This window comes from Microchirus variegatus (genome assembly GCF_963457635.1).
Source record: "Microchirus variegatus genome assembly, chromosome: 18".
Lineage (NCBI taxonomy): Eukaryota > Metazoa > Chordata > Actinopteri > Pleuronectiformes > Soleidae > Microchirus > Microchirus variegatus.
Genome location: NC_139819.1, coordinates 9,285,031 through 9,303,334, shown reverse-complemented (window position 1 = coordinate 9,303,334; position 18,304 = coordinate 9,285,031). Strand labels below are relative to the sequence as shown.

General features: G+C 41.0%; 1 protein-coding gene across 1 annotated transcript in view; it reads right to left on the bottom strand.

Moving 5' to 3' along the window:
* ntrk2a (neurotrophic tyrosine kinase, receptor, type 2a) overlaps window positions 1-16,743 on the bottom strand; it is a gene marked incomplete at both ends in the record, with an annotated part of 74,768 nt that extends 58,025 nt beyond the window's left edge. Inside the window, 6 exons of the mRNA XM_083904387.1 lie at window positions 239-372; window positions 9,614-9,762; window positions 10,752-10,820; window positions 11,108-11,179; window positions 13,306-13,380; window positions 16,490-16,743. Of these exons, the coding sequence (XP_083760513.1) occupies window positions 239-372; window positions 9,614-9,762; window positions 10,752-10,820; window positions 11,108-11,179; window positions 13,306-13,380; window positions 16,490-16,743 (753 nt within the window). The remainder of the gene's footprint in view (window positions 1-238; window positions 373-9,613; window positions 9,763-10,751; window positions 10,821-11,107; window positions 11,180-13,305; window positions 13,381-16,489) is intronic.
* Window positions 16,744-18,304: the final 1,561 nt, after the last annotated feature.

Genomic DNA, 18,304 nt, shown 5'->3' with positions numbered 1-18,304 from the left:
GAAATAAATGAAATGACACTGACACTGTCATTGGTATATGACAAAGAAAAGCCATATATTTTAAGGACCAAATTGCTGAATTGTTGAGTAGAGTCAGGTTAGGGTCGTAGGATTGGGCAAACAGTGGTTAAGTTAAGTGTAAATCTTCAATTCAGAAGCATTAAATAAAATGAAATATCTGTGTGTGTGTGTGTGTGTGTGTGTGTGTGTGTGTGTGTGTGTGTGTGTGTGTTCTCACCACATAGTTGGTGACCAGCGACATGTCCCATATCAGCTCAGGTGAGGGCACGCCAGAGGTTATACAGGTCAGCTGCACATTCTCTTTCTCCATGACTTCCACTTTGGGTGGGTTCAGCGTTGCCATGGGTACCTCTGCAATCAACAAGGGACGGAGGGATGAGAAGGAGACGAGGATGAGGAGAGTGGAGAGGCGAGGATGTGGTGATGGATTGAAAGTGTGTGGGGGTGGGGGGGACAGTGGGCGTGGGGGGTGGGGGTAGCAAATTTAGGATTCGTGCCAACTCTTGCCTTTTCAGTTGAAACACAAGGCACGCAACAAGCTCGACAATAAGAGCAGGAACGCACACACACACACACACACACACACACACACACACACACACTTGCACTAGCAGAGAGTAAAAAAAAAAATGCACACAAAGGAAAGCCTTGAATTCAGCCTCTGCGTCTCTCTTACAGACTCGCATTGAAGCAAACTCGCTCTAATCAAACAGTAAGACAAAGAGGTAGAGTTCAAACACAGTGACGGCTACGCTGATTACCAGTGCCTGTCTTCAGCAGGTCCCGAGACTGAATTGATTGGACGGGAGTCTGAATCCTCTGTCAATGCAAAGGCACCGGCGATGCTCTCTCTGTGTGTGTGTGTTCGTGCGTGCGTGCGTGCGTGCGTGCGCGTGTGTGTTGTGCTGACCAGGAGGTGACCTGAGTATGACCAATCAGACTCAATCAGAGTCTCAACACACTTGTCGCCTGTCGAATAACGTCACTGCTAAGAGAAGAGAAGGAGTGGAGAGGAGCAGAAGAGAAGAAGGGAACAGAAGATGAAAAGAAGAGAAGGCAAGAACAGGGGAAACAGAAGAGGAAAAGAAGAGAACAGATGAAGAAGGAGGAAACCGAAGAAAATAAGAAGGGAGCAGAAGAGAACAAAAGAAAAAAAAAAGAACAAGGGAACAGAAGAAGAAGAGGAAAAGAGGAAGAGGAGCGGGTGTCAACAGTCAGCACAGATTAAATGGGAGTGATTTCTTATCGAACCCTTCTTCTTTACCCTTCTTGTCTCCTCCCCCATCCTCCCCTGCCTGTCCATCAGCACAATGCTTATCACCACGGCAACTCCACTTATCACTACGGCAACCCACTCAATCACCGCAAGACGCTCACACACACACAACAAAAATCAGTCATTTTAGTGATGGCAGGCCCGGCTCCTGTATCTGAAGCACGTACCTCAACAGACTCTCTTTAAAATGAGTTTTCCATTAAAGCCACACACACAACCTATACCTGTAAAGGTGTAACAAACACTGAAGTACGCAATCAAATACAAATAACGACAATAATAGGAAAGGAAATGCCAGAAAATATTGGCCAGATAAAGATGGGAATACTCAGTACTAAACATCTTAAGTTTGGATAAAGGCATTATGATGTTGCTCAGCATGTTTGTATTTCACGTATTTTATCCAACGGGTCACTTAACAGGCTTCAAAGCGACTTGGCAGGTGACTTCAGTGTGTGTGTGCAGTGTGTGTGTGTGTGCAGTGCCAGCAGTTTTGTTTGGATAAGAACTGTCTGTAGAAATGCGACATACTACGTCGCTAAAAAAAGAACCATTTATGCTCCGGCGCAGGTGTGAAAAACACCTCCAACTATTTAACAAAGTCAAGTAATTTCTCTGCTACTGTTTGCTATAATTGCTCACTTCATGGCCCTCTCCACAGGAGAGGGCCATGAACCTGGTGGAAGAGTTGTTTTAAGTCTGTGTGCAGTCATTAGGCATCATTTTTGTGGCTCTTTTTTTAGGCGCCTCTACTTAACTGTAATTCTCTTTCTAACTGTTTGATCTGTTTTCGTCAATCAATTAAATCCCCACGTAGAAATACTTTTAAAAAAACAGAACCTGGCCCAGAGCCTTCACTGAATTTGTAGTGAAATACCAAGTCAGGCTTTTCCATGTGTCTCCATGGGAAAATAAAGGTGTTTTAATTAACAAGAAACCACTTTTATTAGTTATGTTAGTTCATCCTTTAGTGGTGTTATATTCATATGATTTACGGTTTCTATGTTTTACATTTTACAACACTTATCAATAATTTCAGAGATTCTGGATTACTCTGTGTGTAAATGATGTCCCTCGTTATCGTCAGCCGGGGTCATTACAACAGAAACTTGGGGCTAATTACTTTCCCATCATTTCTAGGGGGAGTTTTTCCCTCATCACTGTTACCAAGTGGTTGCTCGGTGCCGGAGCGGTCGGGGGTTTCTCTCTATATTATGCTGTAAAGTCTTGACCTTATTCTGTAAAGTGCCTTGAGTAATGTATGTTGTACAGATGAAATCAAATGGAAGTGGAAAAGTGGAAGTGCTTACTTTGAATTTCTAAAATTACTCCTGCCAATCAGTGTAATTTTCACACGTTTTACTGTATTTTGTGAGATGTCAACATCAGGTGAAAACATTTTTTGGTAACGCTTTCTTTTACAGTCCCCTAATTACCAGGTATTTACCTGGTAAATTCATGGTAACACCAAAGTGTTACTAGGTAATTACCAATGGTAATAAGAAAGTAAATACAGTGAAACTGTTGCCAAAATACTGGGCATTTACCTGGTAACTATATAGTTAATTATAGCGTGTTATTACTGCTGTTAATAAGAAGGTATGTACAGCTAAACTATGGCAAAACTATGGTAAATGTAAGTGTATTATTGGGTTATAAACTGGTAATAAGCAGGTACCTACAGTCCCCTAATTACTAGCTATTTACCCAAGGGGTAATCTAACAAACCTAACCCTAAAAATGTGTGTAATTACATGGAAACAAGCTTGGCTTTCTTTTACAGTACAGTTTTACTTTACTTACCGAGTACATTACCGTGCATTACCCAGTATTTTGGCAACGGTTTCACTGTATTTACTTATCTTATTACCCTTGGTAATTACCTAGCAACACTTTAGTGTTACCATGAATTTACCAGCTAAATACTAGGTAATTAGGGGACTGTAAAAGAAAGCGTTACCCATTTTTTTTATAATCTTTTTTTTATTTTGCGAATTTGGGCCCAAATTGCAAACCATAAAAATGTCACCCTCTCAAACCTAGCGGGAGTGAATGAATGAATGAATATCACTTAGTGCCTGCAGGAGCGTGTCTGAGCTGTGCACTATACGAGATATTCCCAGGGTGATGTGGCGATGAATAGCTGTTCACAGCTCGTATTTTTTTTTTTTTTTCTTTAAAGAAAACATCCACCGCTCTTTGGGCTGAATGCGCCGCAGAATACTTCAGCGTCATTGTGGCGGGGTGTCACAGTTTGTGTGTCTGCTCGTGTGTCCTGTTGTTCGAGCACAGTTTGATTCCGGTCACCACATCGCGGAAAAAAAGGACTTAGAAATCAAACAAACGGGAAGTGCGACGAGAGCCGGGGACCGGCTGAACCACTTTAAAAGGCAGAATCTATTAAAGTAGACATATTATACCCAATTTCTCCAAGTGAACCTAGTTCCCTGGTGTCCTAAATGAACATGTCTGTGACATGCTTTGGTCAAAATAAATTTAAGGATGAAGCACCATAACAGTTCAATCACTCTGCCAAAACAGCCCTGTTCAGAACGCTCAGTTTTGGGTGCCTGTCTCTTTAAATGCAAATGAGACACAGGAAACTATGTCGGCGTCACTGAGGCTCCGGCAGCTAACAGCAGTTAGCATTTGGAAAAGCCGTCATTTGCCGACTCTAGCTGGCACATTGCCGTCATATATAACATGTATCCACTGGACACGTAAATCCTCTGAGGTTGGAAGTTTGTGTAGAACTCTGTGCTGCACTGTGCAGCCAAAAAATAGACCACTTCACGGACTTCCGCTCTTCCGGATACTATTGTCCTCACGTGCACTCTCGCTTTTTTTAAGTAACAAAGAGGAGCTCCGCGAGACAACAATTCCAGGAATGTCTCATTGTGACGTAGCAATGAGCACGGAAGTCAACATCGTGTGTTTTATCTCCAGTACTTAGACTGAGGAGGACCACAAAAACATGAGAGTCATCTTTTTTTACACTTACTACTCCTACGCCTACTCATCGGGCCTCCAGTATATAATATAAGTATTAAAATGACTGAAAAGTTGATTTTGCATAACACGTCTCCCTTTAAATATTATTCATGTGATGGACTGGCGATCTGTCCATGGTGTATCCCGCTTTTTGCCCTATGTCAGCTGAGATTGACCCTCATGTGGAGGATAAAGCGATAAAAGATGGATGGATGGTTTGTCAGGAATAAGAAAGTATCACAGTTTTTTCGGCCTTATGGTACAGTTAAAGTTAGCCCGCTAAAAGGTTAGGGAAAGACCGTTAATGAAACTGTGGTCTTCATCATTAATTCATGATCGTTGCCCAAAACCACTGCATCCATTACTTTCCGACACTCCTCCTTCCTCTGGCGTTTGGTTTTGACTGAGCTGGTTCAGCGATAAATCGTTTTTATCACGAGAATGACCCCTAATAAACTATAAAAAATAAAACATTTATGGCGTTTTCCTTTCCTGTTAGGATGATTTACTGAATAGTTTAGACAAGGTATGGTTCGCTGTTGTTTATTTTATGATACCATCCGTTAGAGTCTGCGCTCTGCTCATCGTTTTCTACTTCTACCACTTCTAACTCCTGTGGTGGTTGTACATTTTATAGAATTTATTTGCAGTAGTTATAATTATTATTATTATTATTATTATTATTATGGTGTCATTAAATTGGAAAAGACTAACTATCAAACTGCATCTGTCCATGTGTTCAGCAAAAGCTGGACAAGAGGAATACAGCGAGGAAGGAGCCTAATCACAAAGTCATTTGAGACAAACCAATGAACTGACAAAGAGACAGAGGAACAGAGAGGGAGACGGATGAAAACAGAGTGCACCGATACTGTGATGTGACCTGGAGAAATCTGGTAATCCATCTGTTGCCATGACCACAGCATGTAGTAAGTGCAGGACCTTCAGGTTCAGTTTTTAGCATCTATGCCTCATGGCAGAAAGGAGTGAGTGTGATTATTAAAAAAAAAGAGTGAATTATTGATCTTCATAAGCCAAATCTACACAAATTACAGGTTGTTATACAGTATTTTTTTATTGTTTATCCTGTTAACAACAGAGTGTTTTAACACTTGCAGCTGTCAATTCTGCTGAGTGATACATTATAGACTGTCAAAAAACATTTGATTTTTAATCTATTGAGATTTTTTTTTTTATCCAGCTTGGTTTTGAAAGTCGGCGCAGCAAAAAAAAAAAAAAAAAAGTATTTATTTCCAGTTTGATTCAAGCCACATTTCCGAGGTTTGTTTGAAATGCAACTCAAATCTGATTTCTGCACTCAGTCGCCCGCCTCACTCTGAATGGCCCGGTCAGATTTCAAACTTGGGCATCGGTCACAACAGGAAACGCACCAAACATTGTTGAGTGGAACAGTGTGTTAGAGTGCGGTACGTATATTTTTTTTGCATTTCCATTAGGAATAATACCAAAAATAGTTGGCCGCAACCGTTCCAACCATCGCAACCATCTTTCCCTTTGGTGTACAAGAGTAAAATGGTACGCTTCACTCCCTTTGTGAAAAACACGGAACATTTGCGGAATGTACCACTGTCTTCTGTGAGAAGAAAAACTCTTCTGCTCCACGACTTGACAAGATGATGGTGCACCTCCACTTTTTCTGTATATACACCATTCACAAAAAGGTAGGGATGTTTGGCTTTTGGATAAAATTTTAGAATGCACCTAAAATGCACTATAACCTTTGCAGGTGAACTTAAGTTAAGGTTTTCTAAAAATGTCCAATTGTTCAATGATTCAGTACTTATTGAATAACATGCTGTGCTCTAACAAGGTGATTAAGCGCAAAAATCACAACAACTGTCTGATGTAGAAAAAGTTCTGGTTCAATGACCATTTGTATTCAAACAGTCGTCTTCATCATGATGTTTGAATTTTGACATCATGAGACCAAGACAAAACTTTCAAATTGATCAAGTTATTGAGACATGATATTTTTTTGATGTGGTATAATTGCCACCGCTGTTAGCTCTTGTTTGAGAAAAAGAAATGACCATTGCATCCTTCTACTTAAATGCCCTGCTTTCATGGTAGAATATCACTATAGCAGGAACATTTCGTAGGGATATGCTTGTAGAATATCACTAACTTGCACAGGAAAAGAAATACATCTACCCACTTGTGCAGATGCGGTTGGCTACATCTCATCTTAACTCTGACGGGATTATTATTTAACAGCGAGGACAGATCTGGTCTGAGAAAAGGGTCGGACTTGTCTGATCATGGCCTCGTTCTCATGTCGCACAGAGGAAATGGGACTGCAACAATTTTTATTTAGGAAGTTTTGTGATCACTTAGCAGTGGGAACAGTCAGAGTTTGCCAGCTGATTTGAGCGGAGCTGCAGCAGTAAACAGTCCACAGAGAGGGGAGATACTGTATGTGGGTGGCCTCAAAGCTTGGTATCAGCCTGAGGGCATCAGAGGGTACTTCCTCTCCTTTGTGCCTTCCTCATATGTCACTCAGAAATGCTCAGCCATACAGAGGGAGGAAGAGTCTTACGCGAAAGCGACAGACAGATGGAAAATGAGCACTCAAGGAGGAGGAGGATCGGCCAGAGGGAAAAGAAATAAATAAAAAAACAACAAAGGCCTGAAGCTTGGCCAGACTGTGATCTATTTGGTGTATCAGTGTTAACCCTGGGGCATTATTTGGCACCCCTGCCCCATCATGTCTTCCTCCTCATATGTCACTCTGCCAGGGGGTCCCCACCTCTCCACGGACCCTGGTGTAACTGTGCTAACGCCAAAAATAACCTTTACTGGTGAGAGGAGGGGAGGACAGATCAATAGAAGTTATCAATGACATCGTTAGTTTCCTGCAACTTATTGTTACTGTCCTCTGCATCTCCCGACTGCCCCGGAGCTGTTTCAGACCAGATTTACTCTGTCAACAACAGAGATGGTAAAAAAAAATCAAAACATGAACAACTGAATCATGTTCTGGCCAATTATATAAAACAAATCAGATTACATTTCAGTTTAGGCTTGTGAAGCCTTTCTGGCAGCCTTTGTTGTGTGCATTGCATTTAAATCAGACATGAAGTGGATATTTTATGTTGCCACTTTACAGTAACAAACAAGATCTGACATTTCCCCTCGGGGGGCGGGGGGGGGAAACAAGCGGTGTTTCATTTGTTTTCTTGGGTCAAGCTCAGAATGATTACAGAATTGAATATCCGCGTCTCAGCCGGATTCGTGTTTAAGGAGATCAACAAATCCACACTGGAGCGTGTGTACAGAATCGTCCGCAGGACCTGCTCAGACTTACAGAGACGGGTCAAGCTGCAATCTGACCCTGTTTATATGAATAGCAGAGAGAGAGAGTGTCCAAAATAGCAGAACTCATTAAAAATGAATGCAGGGGATGCAACGCACATAGAATAATGTGTCAATTAACTGCTGACATTTAAATGTTTAAGCTTGATAAAGACTCTCATAAGCAAGTACATAAAAGGTTTGCGGTCAGTGTAAAGTCCATATCAGAGTGAGAGTTGGCTTCCTGCTTATAGCATAGCATTACACTGAACGAATATATGTATATATATATATATATATATATATGTGTGTGTGTGTATATATATATACACACACTTTGACTAGATTTCAGATCATGTTGTAAGATTATTATTAAGACACAATATTTTAATAAATATGGGGGGAAAAATGTGTTTGGCTGCATAATTTCTCGTTAACTGTGAATCATCGTTTCTAGTTGACAGAGAAACGATGATTCAGAGACAGAGGAAATAAAAGTCTGCTGTGCGACAGCAGGTCACTGGTGCTATGGGACAGGCACAGATGGTCCTCCTCCTTTTTTTTTTTTTTTTAACACTTTTACTGTATTTTACCGTGATGCATGCGGTGCATTTTCTCCACTCGGCATCTTTGAGACTCACCGATGTCACCTGCGTTTCAATCACACAAACGTCCCCTTGTCAGTGTAATGTCTTTCTGCCTCTGTAGCGTCCTGTTCCGTGACCTTTCTGCAGGTGCGCGGACGCGGCTCAGATGACTGTAATCAGTCTATAAGATGACACGGCTCGTCACGCTACACTCACACACACACACTACTTATGTATGTTACTCATTCCTTTCTGCCATGTAGCAGCTAATCTATGCGTCATATGAATATAATCTCAGAAAAATCATGGGACAGCAAGTTGAGCAAGTATTTTTTTTTTTTTTACGTTTACTAAGAGTTTAAAACTAGAGTTTACCTCTTTGTCCATTGGTTTCATACGTCTAATACTTGTTCCAAGTTTCACTGCAGCATTGCACAAGCAAAGCGAAACCACGCCAGTCTGACATCATGGCAGTGGTGAACGTTGGCAAGTTGGATGAGTTGGAATAAAACTGTGTCACAGATAAGAGGAAGTGCCTTGGAATCAAATGGCGATAAAATGTGAAACATTTCTCAAGGGGACAATTTGAATTTGGCTCTTCCTCCCCTGACAGAAGAGCCAAATTCAGGCCAAGGCACTGAGCAGCCATTTAAAGTCTCTTTGTATGGCACAATATGCTCAATGACTTTTTAAATAAGTGTTCATCTATGCAGTTTTGGCAGTCATTTTCTTTGTTTGCTCATGTGGAAGAAGTTGTGGATTTTTTTTGCACTGCATTGTGCCTTGGGATATTACAATGTGCACACTAAGCAAAACCCTGCTGGAGTAAAGCACAGTAAAACTTCACTCTGGTCTGCAGAAATCCAAACACCACGTCTGCGTATACAGATAGATACATAGGTGGTTATAGATTATGGCTTTGGACTATTCTAAATGTATTCACTTTGCATATTGTTTTCTATGAGAAACTTCTCTTTTTACACTCCACAAATGACAAAACACTTGTCCCGCAATATCTATAATAATAGTTTCTACAGTGTAATATGCTCTGTACTTAAACACACACACACACACACACACAGAACATACTGTGTCCAATGATACGCATGCAAAAGTTTCAAAAGAGGAAATATCACCCCTGAGAATTTTACCCCCGACTTCGTCATCACTCAGCTACAAATTACTTCCCCAGGTCCTTACTGTGTATGTGTGCACGCGCCTGTGTGTGTGTGTGTACTCGTCAACCATTAGAACAGGGGACTTCAGTGCCGTTACACACCAACAAAAAGGTGACTTCCGTTGAACCGTGGACATTTTTTCTTAAATCAAGCTAAAATCATGTCAAACATGCTCTGTTGAAGTGTGTGAGTGTAAAAGGTCCTGACTGTGTATGTGTGTGTGTGTGTGTGTGAGTGTGTGTCCTCACCACAGTTAGGCAGTATCAGTCTGGACATCAGCTTGCGTCCGCCTCCGTCCTCGATGCAGCGCAGATCCTGAGAGTCTACTTCGTCCCCTAACCATAGCTTGATCCACATGTTCTCACAGGAACAATGGAGAGGGTTCCCTGTCAGGATCCTACACACACACACACACACACACACACATTTTAACCCTAAGAACACAGAGCATTTACGCTGCTTTTTTCCATGAATGTTAAAATGTACATACAGAGGCTATAAGAACGTGTCTTCTGATTACATTTTTTTCACTATATAAACACACCTGAGCAAAAACTACTCAATATTTTTTTTTTTTTAATCCGATTGAATTTGTGAAATTTGAACAAAAATAAAATAAAAACAGTGTATATAGATGACATATAAACAGGACGTCCCTACAGTACAGAGTTGAGTATTATTCCCACAGCAATTTCGTGAGCACTAAAGGGCTTGTACGTACTCCGCAAGAACAGAGAAATGTGTTCGTTTTTTTCTCGAGGTGTCAAGAACAAGAGCAAAGTTAGTTCTGGCCAGGACATTTCACACTAAGTGCAGAGGGAATGACAACATTTCCGCACTTCATAGCCGTCGGGACACCACACCAGAAAATAATGACGTCGCTCTTTTCCCCGTAGCCGTGGGAGAGAGAACAACTTACTCTGTTCTTGCAGAGTATTTACAGGCCTTAAGGGTTCATTCATAATATATAAACCAACTGAGGATTTGGGGAAGTTAGTCCATAAATAAACAGGCTGACAATGAGTAAAATGAGTTTCCTTGACCAGAGCTGAGGGTCAGGAGACACACACCACACTTGTGTGTCCAGTCCAATTAAAATACTACAATGTTTACATGGCACAGATGTTGGTAGGTCACTAATTCTTTACACTTCTCATACTCAATCAAAAATGAACTGTCACTGTCAGTCAATCTATCCATCGCCTTAATATTACATTTAAGGAAATAATTTGTTTCTGGCTGTGGGGAATTAAAAGATCGCAGGTCAGCATTAAAACCCAAACTGCATCGTTCAAATCATCATATAACCAAACCAGGTGACATCACAGATGCTATAGAGCTACAATACGCTAACTTCTGAAAAAGGAAAAGGGTGAAAGAACTCACAGGTAAGAGATGTTGAGGTGCTTGAATAGTCTCCAGGACAGTGACGACAGGTTGTTGTCTTTCAGATTCCTGTGAATGAAATCACAAATCAGGGAATGAGACTGCAGTGGTACGACGACACAAACATGCACTTACTAACAACCTTTTAAATGTATTTTTTCTCCTCCACTCGCCATTAACCTTAAGTGGGGAATTTAATCAGTGTAATCAGCATTAAGTATTCAAGTTGATCATCAAGTCATACATCAAGTCTGTATCACACAATATAATGAATAGATTATAGTTAAACGTCGCAATGTAATGACAATGATGATAATAATAATATTAATTAGAGTGTGATTTGAATTATTACTCACAGGTATTGTAACTTGATGTTGTTTTGAAAGGCCAGCTTGGATACATACGTAAGCCTGCTGTTGATCACCGTTCTGGCAAAAATAAATATGAATTAATACAGCGCTCTTCATCGTCACCGACCCCTGTGAACAATAAAGTCATCAACAACAACAAGAATAGCAAAAAACAGATCAGATCCAATGATGATAAGGACACACATTTAACTAATAAAAATAATAAGAACAGTAATTTAATTTAATTTGGGACAACAGTGATACACATTATAAAGCATGCCCTTATTAGTAAAGCACAACTAGAGGATTATCATGTTTTTTTATTTAAGTTCCAAAACTGAAGATGGACATCAAGGATTCGATTTAAATAAACCATGTGAATACTAATGTATCAGAAGTTATTAGCAATATGTAAATATGTCTGTCAATAACAATCTGAGAAGCTTGTCCTCCCAAGTAGAACAACACAGAGAGGGACAAGCAATTATTATTATTAATGTTGTTGTTGTTTATTTGGAGGCATTTGTTAGTGACACAGACGTGAAGAGATTGCCGTTCACATGGAAAGCAACTCATCACCAGCTAATCTTAATGAATGATGGCAATCGTTGTTTAATAATCAAAAACACAACAATCCAGAGCCAAAGGAGGCTCAATAATCTCCCATGTTTTATTCCACCTACAGTCCAAACCCCACCGTAAATCACAGTAAAAACAACTGTCAAATTTATTGCTGATTTTTTTTTTTTTTTCTTTCAATCATTTCGCAATTTACATTAACCCGGTTAATGTAGGTCAAACAAATATTTCAGTAAAAAAAAAAACACCTTTGTCATATGAGTCAAGTGCCTTTATCGCTTCTCCATACTGCACACGGCGCACTCAGCACTATTAAAAACAGCAGGTGCTCAGAGTCGTTTCAGTTCAGGCCGCGAGATAACATCATTAGCTGATGAAGTCATGTTAAATCATGATCTGTGACTTTATTTATCGCCGCCGACATGATTTGGACTGAAATGATTGCTCTTAGCTGTGAAATATTAATGTCCTACAGTATATATATCAAGCGCGCGGGGCCAAGAGAGTAACTTTGTGGAAACGTATAGCACAGACACGGCACTTATCCCGCCCGCAATCAGACTTTTTTTCACACTCAATCAAATTGCAGTTAAAAGCATATACTGTGCTGTGTATACACTTGCAGCGTGTAACGTTCTTTGCGCTAATCTGTCTACGAAATGGGATATTGGCTGGGAAATTAGGTGGCGTCTGCTTAACAGAGTATCGCGGTTGTGAGAAAATGCTGCTCCTGTAGAGAGTCCTTTCTTTTCTTTTTTCTATTTTAATTAAGAAATGCAGTGACACCGAAACACAGTAAAACACAGCGAACGTCCAGAAACGCAGCATATGCAGTATAGCATAAGAAAAGGAGAAGTAAAATCAGTGGAATTCAGTTTGATTCAGGGCAGAAATACAGGGCAATAAGGTCAAATACATTAACCCCACAGAGCATTTAAGCTTTTTTTCCATTATTATGTTAAAACATACAGTATATACAGAGGATATAAGAATGTGCAATATAGTGTCTTATATCCTTTTTTTCAGCACAACCTATAGGCAATTCACCAACGACATAAACACACCTGAGCAAAAAGTACTCATAATGTTTAATGTTCTCAAAAAAATTTAGTTCTCAGAGTTCAAAGTTTTGTGACTTCTGCACAATTATCATTACTTTATATCACTAATAAACTGCGATATAATGTCAATCATAACTTTGACTCAACAACACATTTTGTAAAGCCTGAATATATGACCTATCAACACACACACAGGATGTCCATATAAGGAGTGTGTGTATTTCCCACTGCATGATGAACAAATTCTGTTTCAAATAGTTAATATCAATAATTATCACGATAACGTGTCTGATTTAAATATTGCCTACAAATATTGAGTTTTAGTTTTAAAATAATAATGAGGCAAAACATTAAGGAGTACGTGTTGTGTCTCAAAGTGTAAAAAAAACTACTATACTGATATATATTGTACCTCTATTATACTGATAATGCAGAGCATGATATCACAATATACACTGTTATGGTGATTGCTCTACCCATATATATGACAGAACACTGTATGGGGGGGTGAAATTGTGTCCATTACTCATTCACTAGTCATATAAAAATCCATTAAAGACTCACAGGTTCCTGAGATTCTTGTAGTAGTGCAGGTCTTTGTCGTTGATGGAGGAGAAGCTGCTCTGGTTAGCGATGTAGCTGTCAGGAGATACAAGTGTGTGTCACAAGAGTCATTTGTTAACAGAAGGGAAGCATAAACAGAGATGCAAAAAAAAGGACAAAAGGGGGATACAATGAGCCCATATAATTGCACTTCATCGCTAAAAGATGAGCTCCTGAATAAGTGCGTGCAGATATGTGGGACACGGGAAGAGCAGATGGTTGTTGTTTTTTTAGGTTGTTTTAATGGTGGAGAATCAGGCACAGGCTTCACCTCTTTTCCCCTTCAGCTGCACATGAGCAAGGCACTTAACCTGACAGCTTTTAAGGGCCAACACCAGATAACCGCGGGGCCACTCCCCTCCTGAATGACTGAAATACAACGCATGTGCTTTTCAGACATCACAGATTTCAAATCATACCAACGTTTTGTGGCGTAAAAGGCGCTCTCCTCTGAGAAGGAACATGCTGTGACAGCCAGAGCAGAGCTCTTTGTCCTCCTGCAACAAACACTGCGTCTCCACCAGCACCCGGATCGTTAAATAATGTTTTTCATGTGGTGACACACAGTCTCTGACTCGCAAAATTGAAACAAAAACTATTCTAATTAAATTCATTCACTGATTCCAGGCTGCGATAGAAGGGCACGAAAGCTAATTATTTCAACTGCATACGCGTTTTTACCTAAATAATGGCATTTTTAGTAATGAATGTCACAAGATTGACATGTAGATGTACAGTAGATAGATGCTGTACCACCCCATAGACCACATGTGTCAAACTCAAGGCCCAGGGGCCAGATGTGGCCTGCCACATCCTTTTATGTGGCCCTCAAGTGATTAAGTGGTCATAAAAACCTGTGTTAAAATAGGTCTATGCTGCTTCAAGGCGTGCGTTGACCATAAACTACATTTCCCACAATGCATGGCGATTGTGTTACCTGCAAAGTGACGGCATCCTGCCACTAGATCGCAGTGTATCATTGTATATGCATCATGCAACGAGTGAAATTGAATAAGTAATAAATACAGAAAGTGATTTAGCAATATGTTACAGAGTAGTTACCTTTATTTTACATGATATTTGGTTACATTTAGTTACATTTATTCTGTATGACGGTTACATCTGGCCCTTTAGGGTAACCATTATGCCCTCAGTGAAAATGAGTTTGACACCCCTATGGCATAGACCCTAGTTTTAAATCGGGACCCACTTTTTAAAGATGAAAATCCATTATAACACAATTCACAACAGACTATATTTACTCATTGCTGTTACCTGAAATTTGAATTTTCAGCATTTGGCAATCCAAAGTAATGACTCCCATAGACCATGTAATCACAAACATCTCCCATCTTATGCCTGACCTTCGTTGAACATGAGCTCTACTCTTCCCTTCCTTCATTTCCTGTCAGAGCTCCTCTCTGCCGCCATCAAATAAAAGCCAAAAAGCCCCCGAAAGACATACAGTATTTCTTTAAAAATAATATTGCATGACACCGCCTTTCAATAATTAAAGAAAGTGACCCAGAATGTCACCGTTTCCCACAGCACTTTGAAATATGAAATGAAAAACAGCATCTTCAACACCTCACTGATGAACGCCTAAACAAAAATGACACTTAAAACAATGAATAAGAATAGTCTCATTATAAATGTGTGACAAAGACAAAGTCAGAGTAAGTTTGCTGGATAACAATAATAATAATAATGCCTTTGTAAACCCTTGCATGGTGACTTGTGGTGAAGTGGCTCACATTCAGCAAGAAGGTCATTGGTTTGGATCCTGTGTGGCGTTTTGCATGTTTGAGCTCTACTCCAGTTTCCTCCCACAGTCCAAACGCATGCAAAAAGCTCTAAAATTGACTGTGGGAGTGAATGATTGTTCCATGTCTGTCATGTTTTCCCCTGTGATGGACAGGCGACCTGTGCAGGGAGAACCCCTCCTTTTGCCCTGTGTCAGTCAGGGATTGAGCTCCAGCGCTTCCCTCTGACCCTCATGTGGAGGATAAAGCAGTAGAAGATGGATGGATAATCCTCCCATGCATGCGTGTGTGTGTGTGTGTGTCTTGTTTTAGAGACCTGTGAGGAGGTCAGCGTGAACCACAACGTGAACCAGTGCATGTAACATTTTGTGTCTGACTGTTTCTTACAGTGTCACCAAATATCACCATTCTGTGTCACCCAAGTGCCTTAAAATTAGGATGTCTTAGCAATTAACACAGACATGGGGCAGGATGAACTATCTCCCCTGGTTTTTGGCAAGGTTGTTTGGAATTAGATGTCACGCTGTCATCAGCAGTGTGTCTGTTTGCATTAGACAAGCAGCCAGTGAATGCTTTTCACCAGATTGCTGGCTCATTTAAACGGCATCCGAGGCTTATCCACAGACAGTTTATCCACGACAAATGTCACCGTCAACAAGGACGTTCGTCTTTGCCAGGGATCGTAACTGTTGCAGCGAAATTAGACGTGTCTATAATCTCACATTTGATTGCATGCGCTCGGGTGGAGAAAACGCTTCTTCACCCCTCTGTCTTTTTTTTTTTTGATTTTATTTCTAGGCCAAATGACGTTTGGTGAAATGTCAATGGGGATAGAGCTGGGCGGTGGTGAAGGTGGTCGTCTACATTCGTTCCCAATTGCACATTTCATTTTTTTTTTGTCTCATCTTGAGCAGAGGACTGTCCACTCAGACAGACACATGACTGGGAAAGCATTAAATACTATCCTCTGGTTTATTCCAACGCACACATACAAAGCAGAGAAAACAGACTGGATATTTGGACAGTGATCCTTCCTCACACACACATACAAAGTGTGTGTTTGCCAGAATAAACTGCTCTCTCCTCTAAATGGGCTGTGGTGTTGAAAGACTCATGTGGTAAATGAGCCTTGAAATGAGATGCATCTGTCTGGCACCAAATAAATGCAATTTAAAGCGACAAATTCTAGCTTTTAATTCATCCACTGAATGGACATCATTGTCGGGATGTGTCTGCCAGACAGGGGGGGGGGGTGACAGGATGACATTCCTTTATTTGTAAAGTGGTGAGGATGCAGCAGCCACTTTTCATATAAAATGTGGAGACACTTGAGAGGAACGGAGCCCACACCTTGCCACCCTAAATCTGACAGAGACACTCACATGTCGGTGATGTTCTCCATCTCTGTCTCGCTCTGAAGCGCCGGGAAGGCGTTGATGCCCCGCTCCGGATCCACGCACGAGATCCTGGTGCTGCTGCACGAGCACGAAGAAAGACATGCCTCCGCGGACATCCACGGGTCTCCCGAGCCCACTGTCACCCCGACTGCCGCGAGCCAGCACCACCACCACCACCACGACCCGGAGCCTCTCCGCGGCGCAAAGAGGAGCCCAATCCCGGGTCTCGAGGCGCTCATCTCGGGTGCCAACTTCAGCTGTGAGGCTCGCTGAACAGCCCCGCGGCCCGGCCCAGGTTGGCTGGACTCAGCCCCGGTTCGGCCAAACAAGGAGACGAGAAATTAAGGGAGTGGAGTGGGGTGGGGGTAGGGGGGGGAATCCGATGCTCCAGTGGATAAAAGCAGCGGGGGAACTAGAAAACCATCGCTGGAAGAATACGAGAGAGAGGAAAGGTGTGGAGGAGGAAAAATGGTTAAAAAGGAAAATATGATGGAGCGCGTCCTCTCCGGTTCCTCCACGATTGACAATCCACCCGTCAGTCAAAATCACACTGCCACACTGACGGGCGTGTGCGTGTGTGTGTGTGTGTGTGTGTGCCAGGGAGGATCTCTCTCTCTCTCTCTCTCTCTCTCTCTCTCTCTCTCTCTCTCTCTCTCTCTCTCTCAGCTGTCACGCTCTGCTCGGTACATCCTCGAAACAAGGTGACTGGATACAAGGTTGCGCGCGGTGATGATGAGGAGGAGAGAGGAGGAGAAGAGAGGATGAAGATGAGCACGTTATGTTGGTTTAAAGTGACTGATCCTCTTCACCTTCAGAGGGTCTGGGTGAAGGGTCAGGTGTGTGTCACTGATGCGGTGGGTGTGGTCCTTAAATGTATCTGATAACTGAGTGGGATATAAGGGGGTCATCAATTTGCTGGATCTAATTCACAATCATCCTCCTCATTATCATATGGATCTGTATATATGTATATGTATGTATGTATGTATATTTTTATATATGTATATATATACATGTATGTGTATGTATATGTATGTATATATATATATATATGCATGTATGTATGTATATATATTTATGTATGTATATATATGTATATGTATATGTATATGTATGTATGTATATGTATATATGTATATATGTATACATATACATATACATATACATATATATATACATATACATATACATATACATATACATATATAACCCTCACCAACATTAACATAACCAACATCCAAATCTTAAGCCTTTGAACCAGGGGTGTCAAACATACGGCCCGTGAGCCAGAACCAGCCCACCAGAAGGACCAATCCGGCCCCGCAGGATGAATTTGTGAATGTTTCACATCATGATTAGTATTTATTTGTCATTATGTTGTTATTTTTTGCAAAACATTTTAGGTTTTTTTGTAAAATGATACGTCATTAAATGTAAAGCAAAGGGAAACATTTGGAACTCACTTCACTATAATGAGTTTGACACCCCTGCCCTAAACTTTACAGAGTTCCTCAGTAACTAGATTCTGCCTCAAAAGGACCACATTTTGGTCTCCATGGGGACAACAGATCATGACAAGGACACACACACACACACATGTAGAGGTAGTCAGTAGGGATGGGCCGTACCACTTTTTTGTGTCAGAGTATCTACCGATAACGATATTATTCCGGTACAGTGGTTCATTTATGAACTATGAAGCTGTCGACCACACATTTGTGCTGAGTCATTTTTGAAGACACAATTCTTCCAACAAACTCAGCTAAAATGCTTCTGCTGATTTTTTTTTTTTTTTTTTTA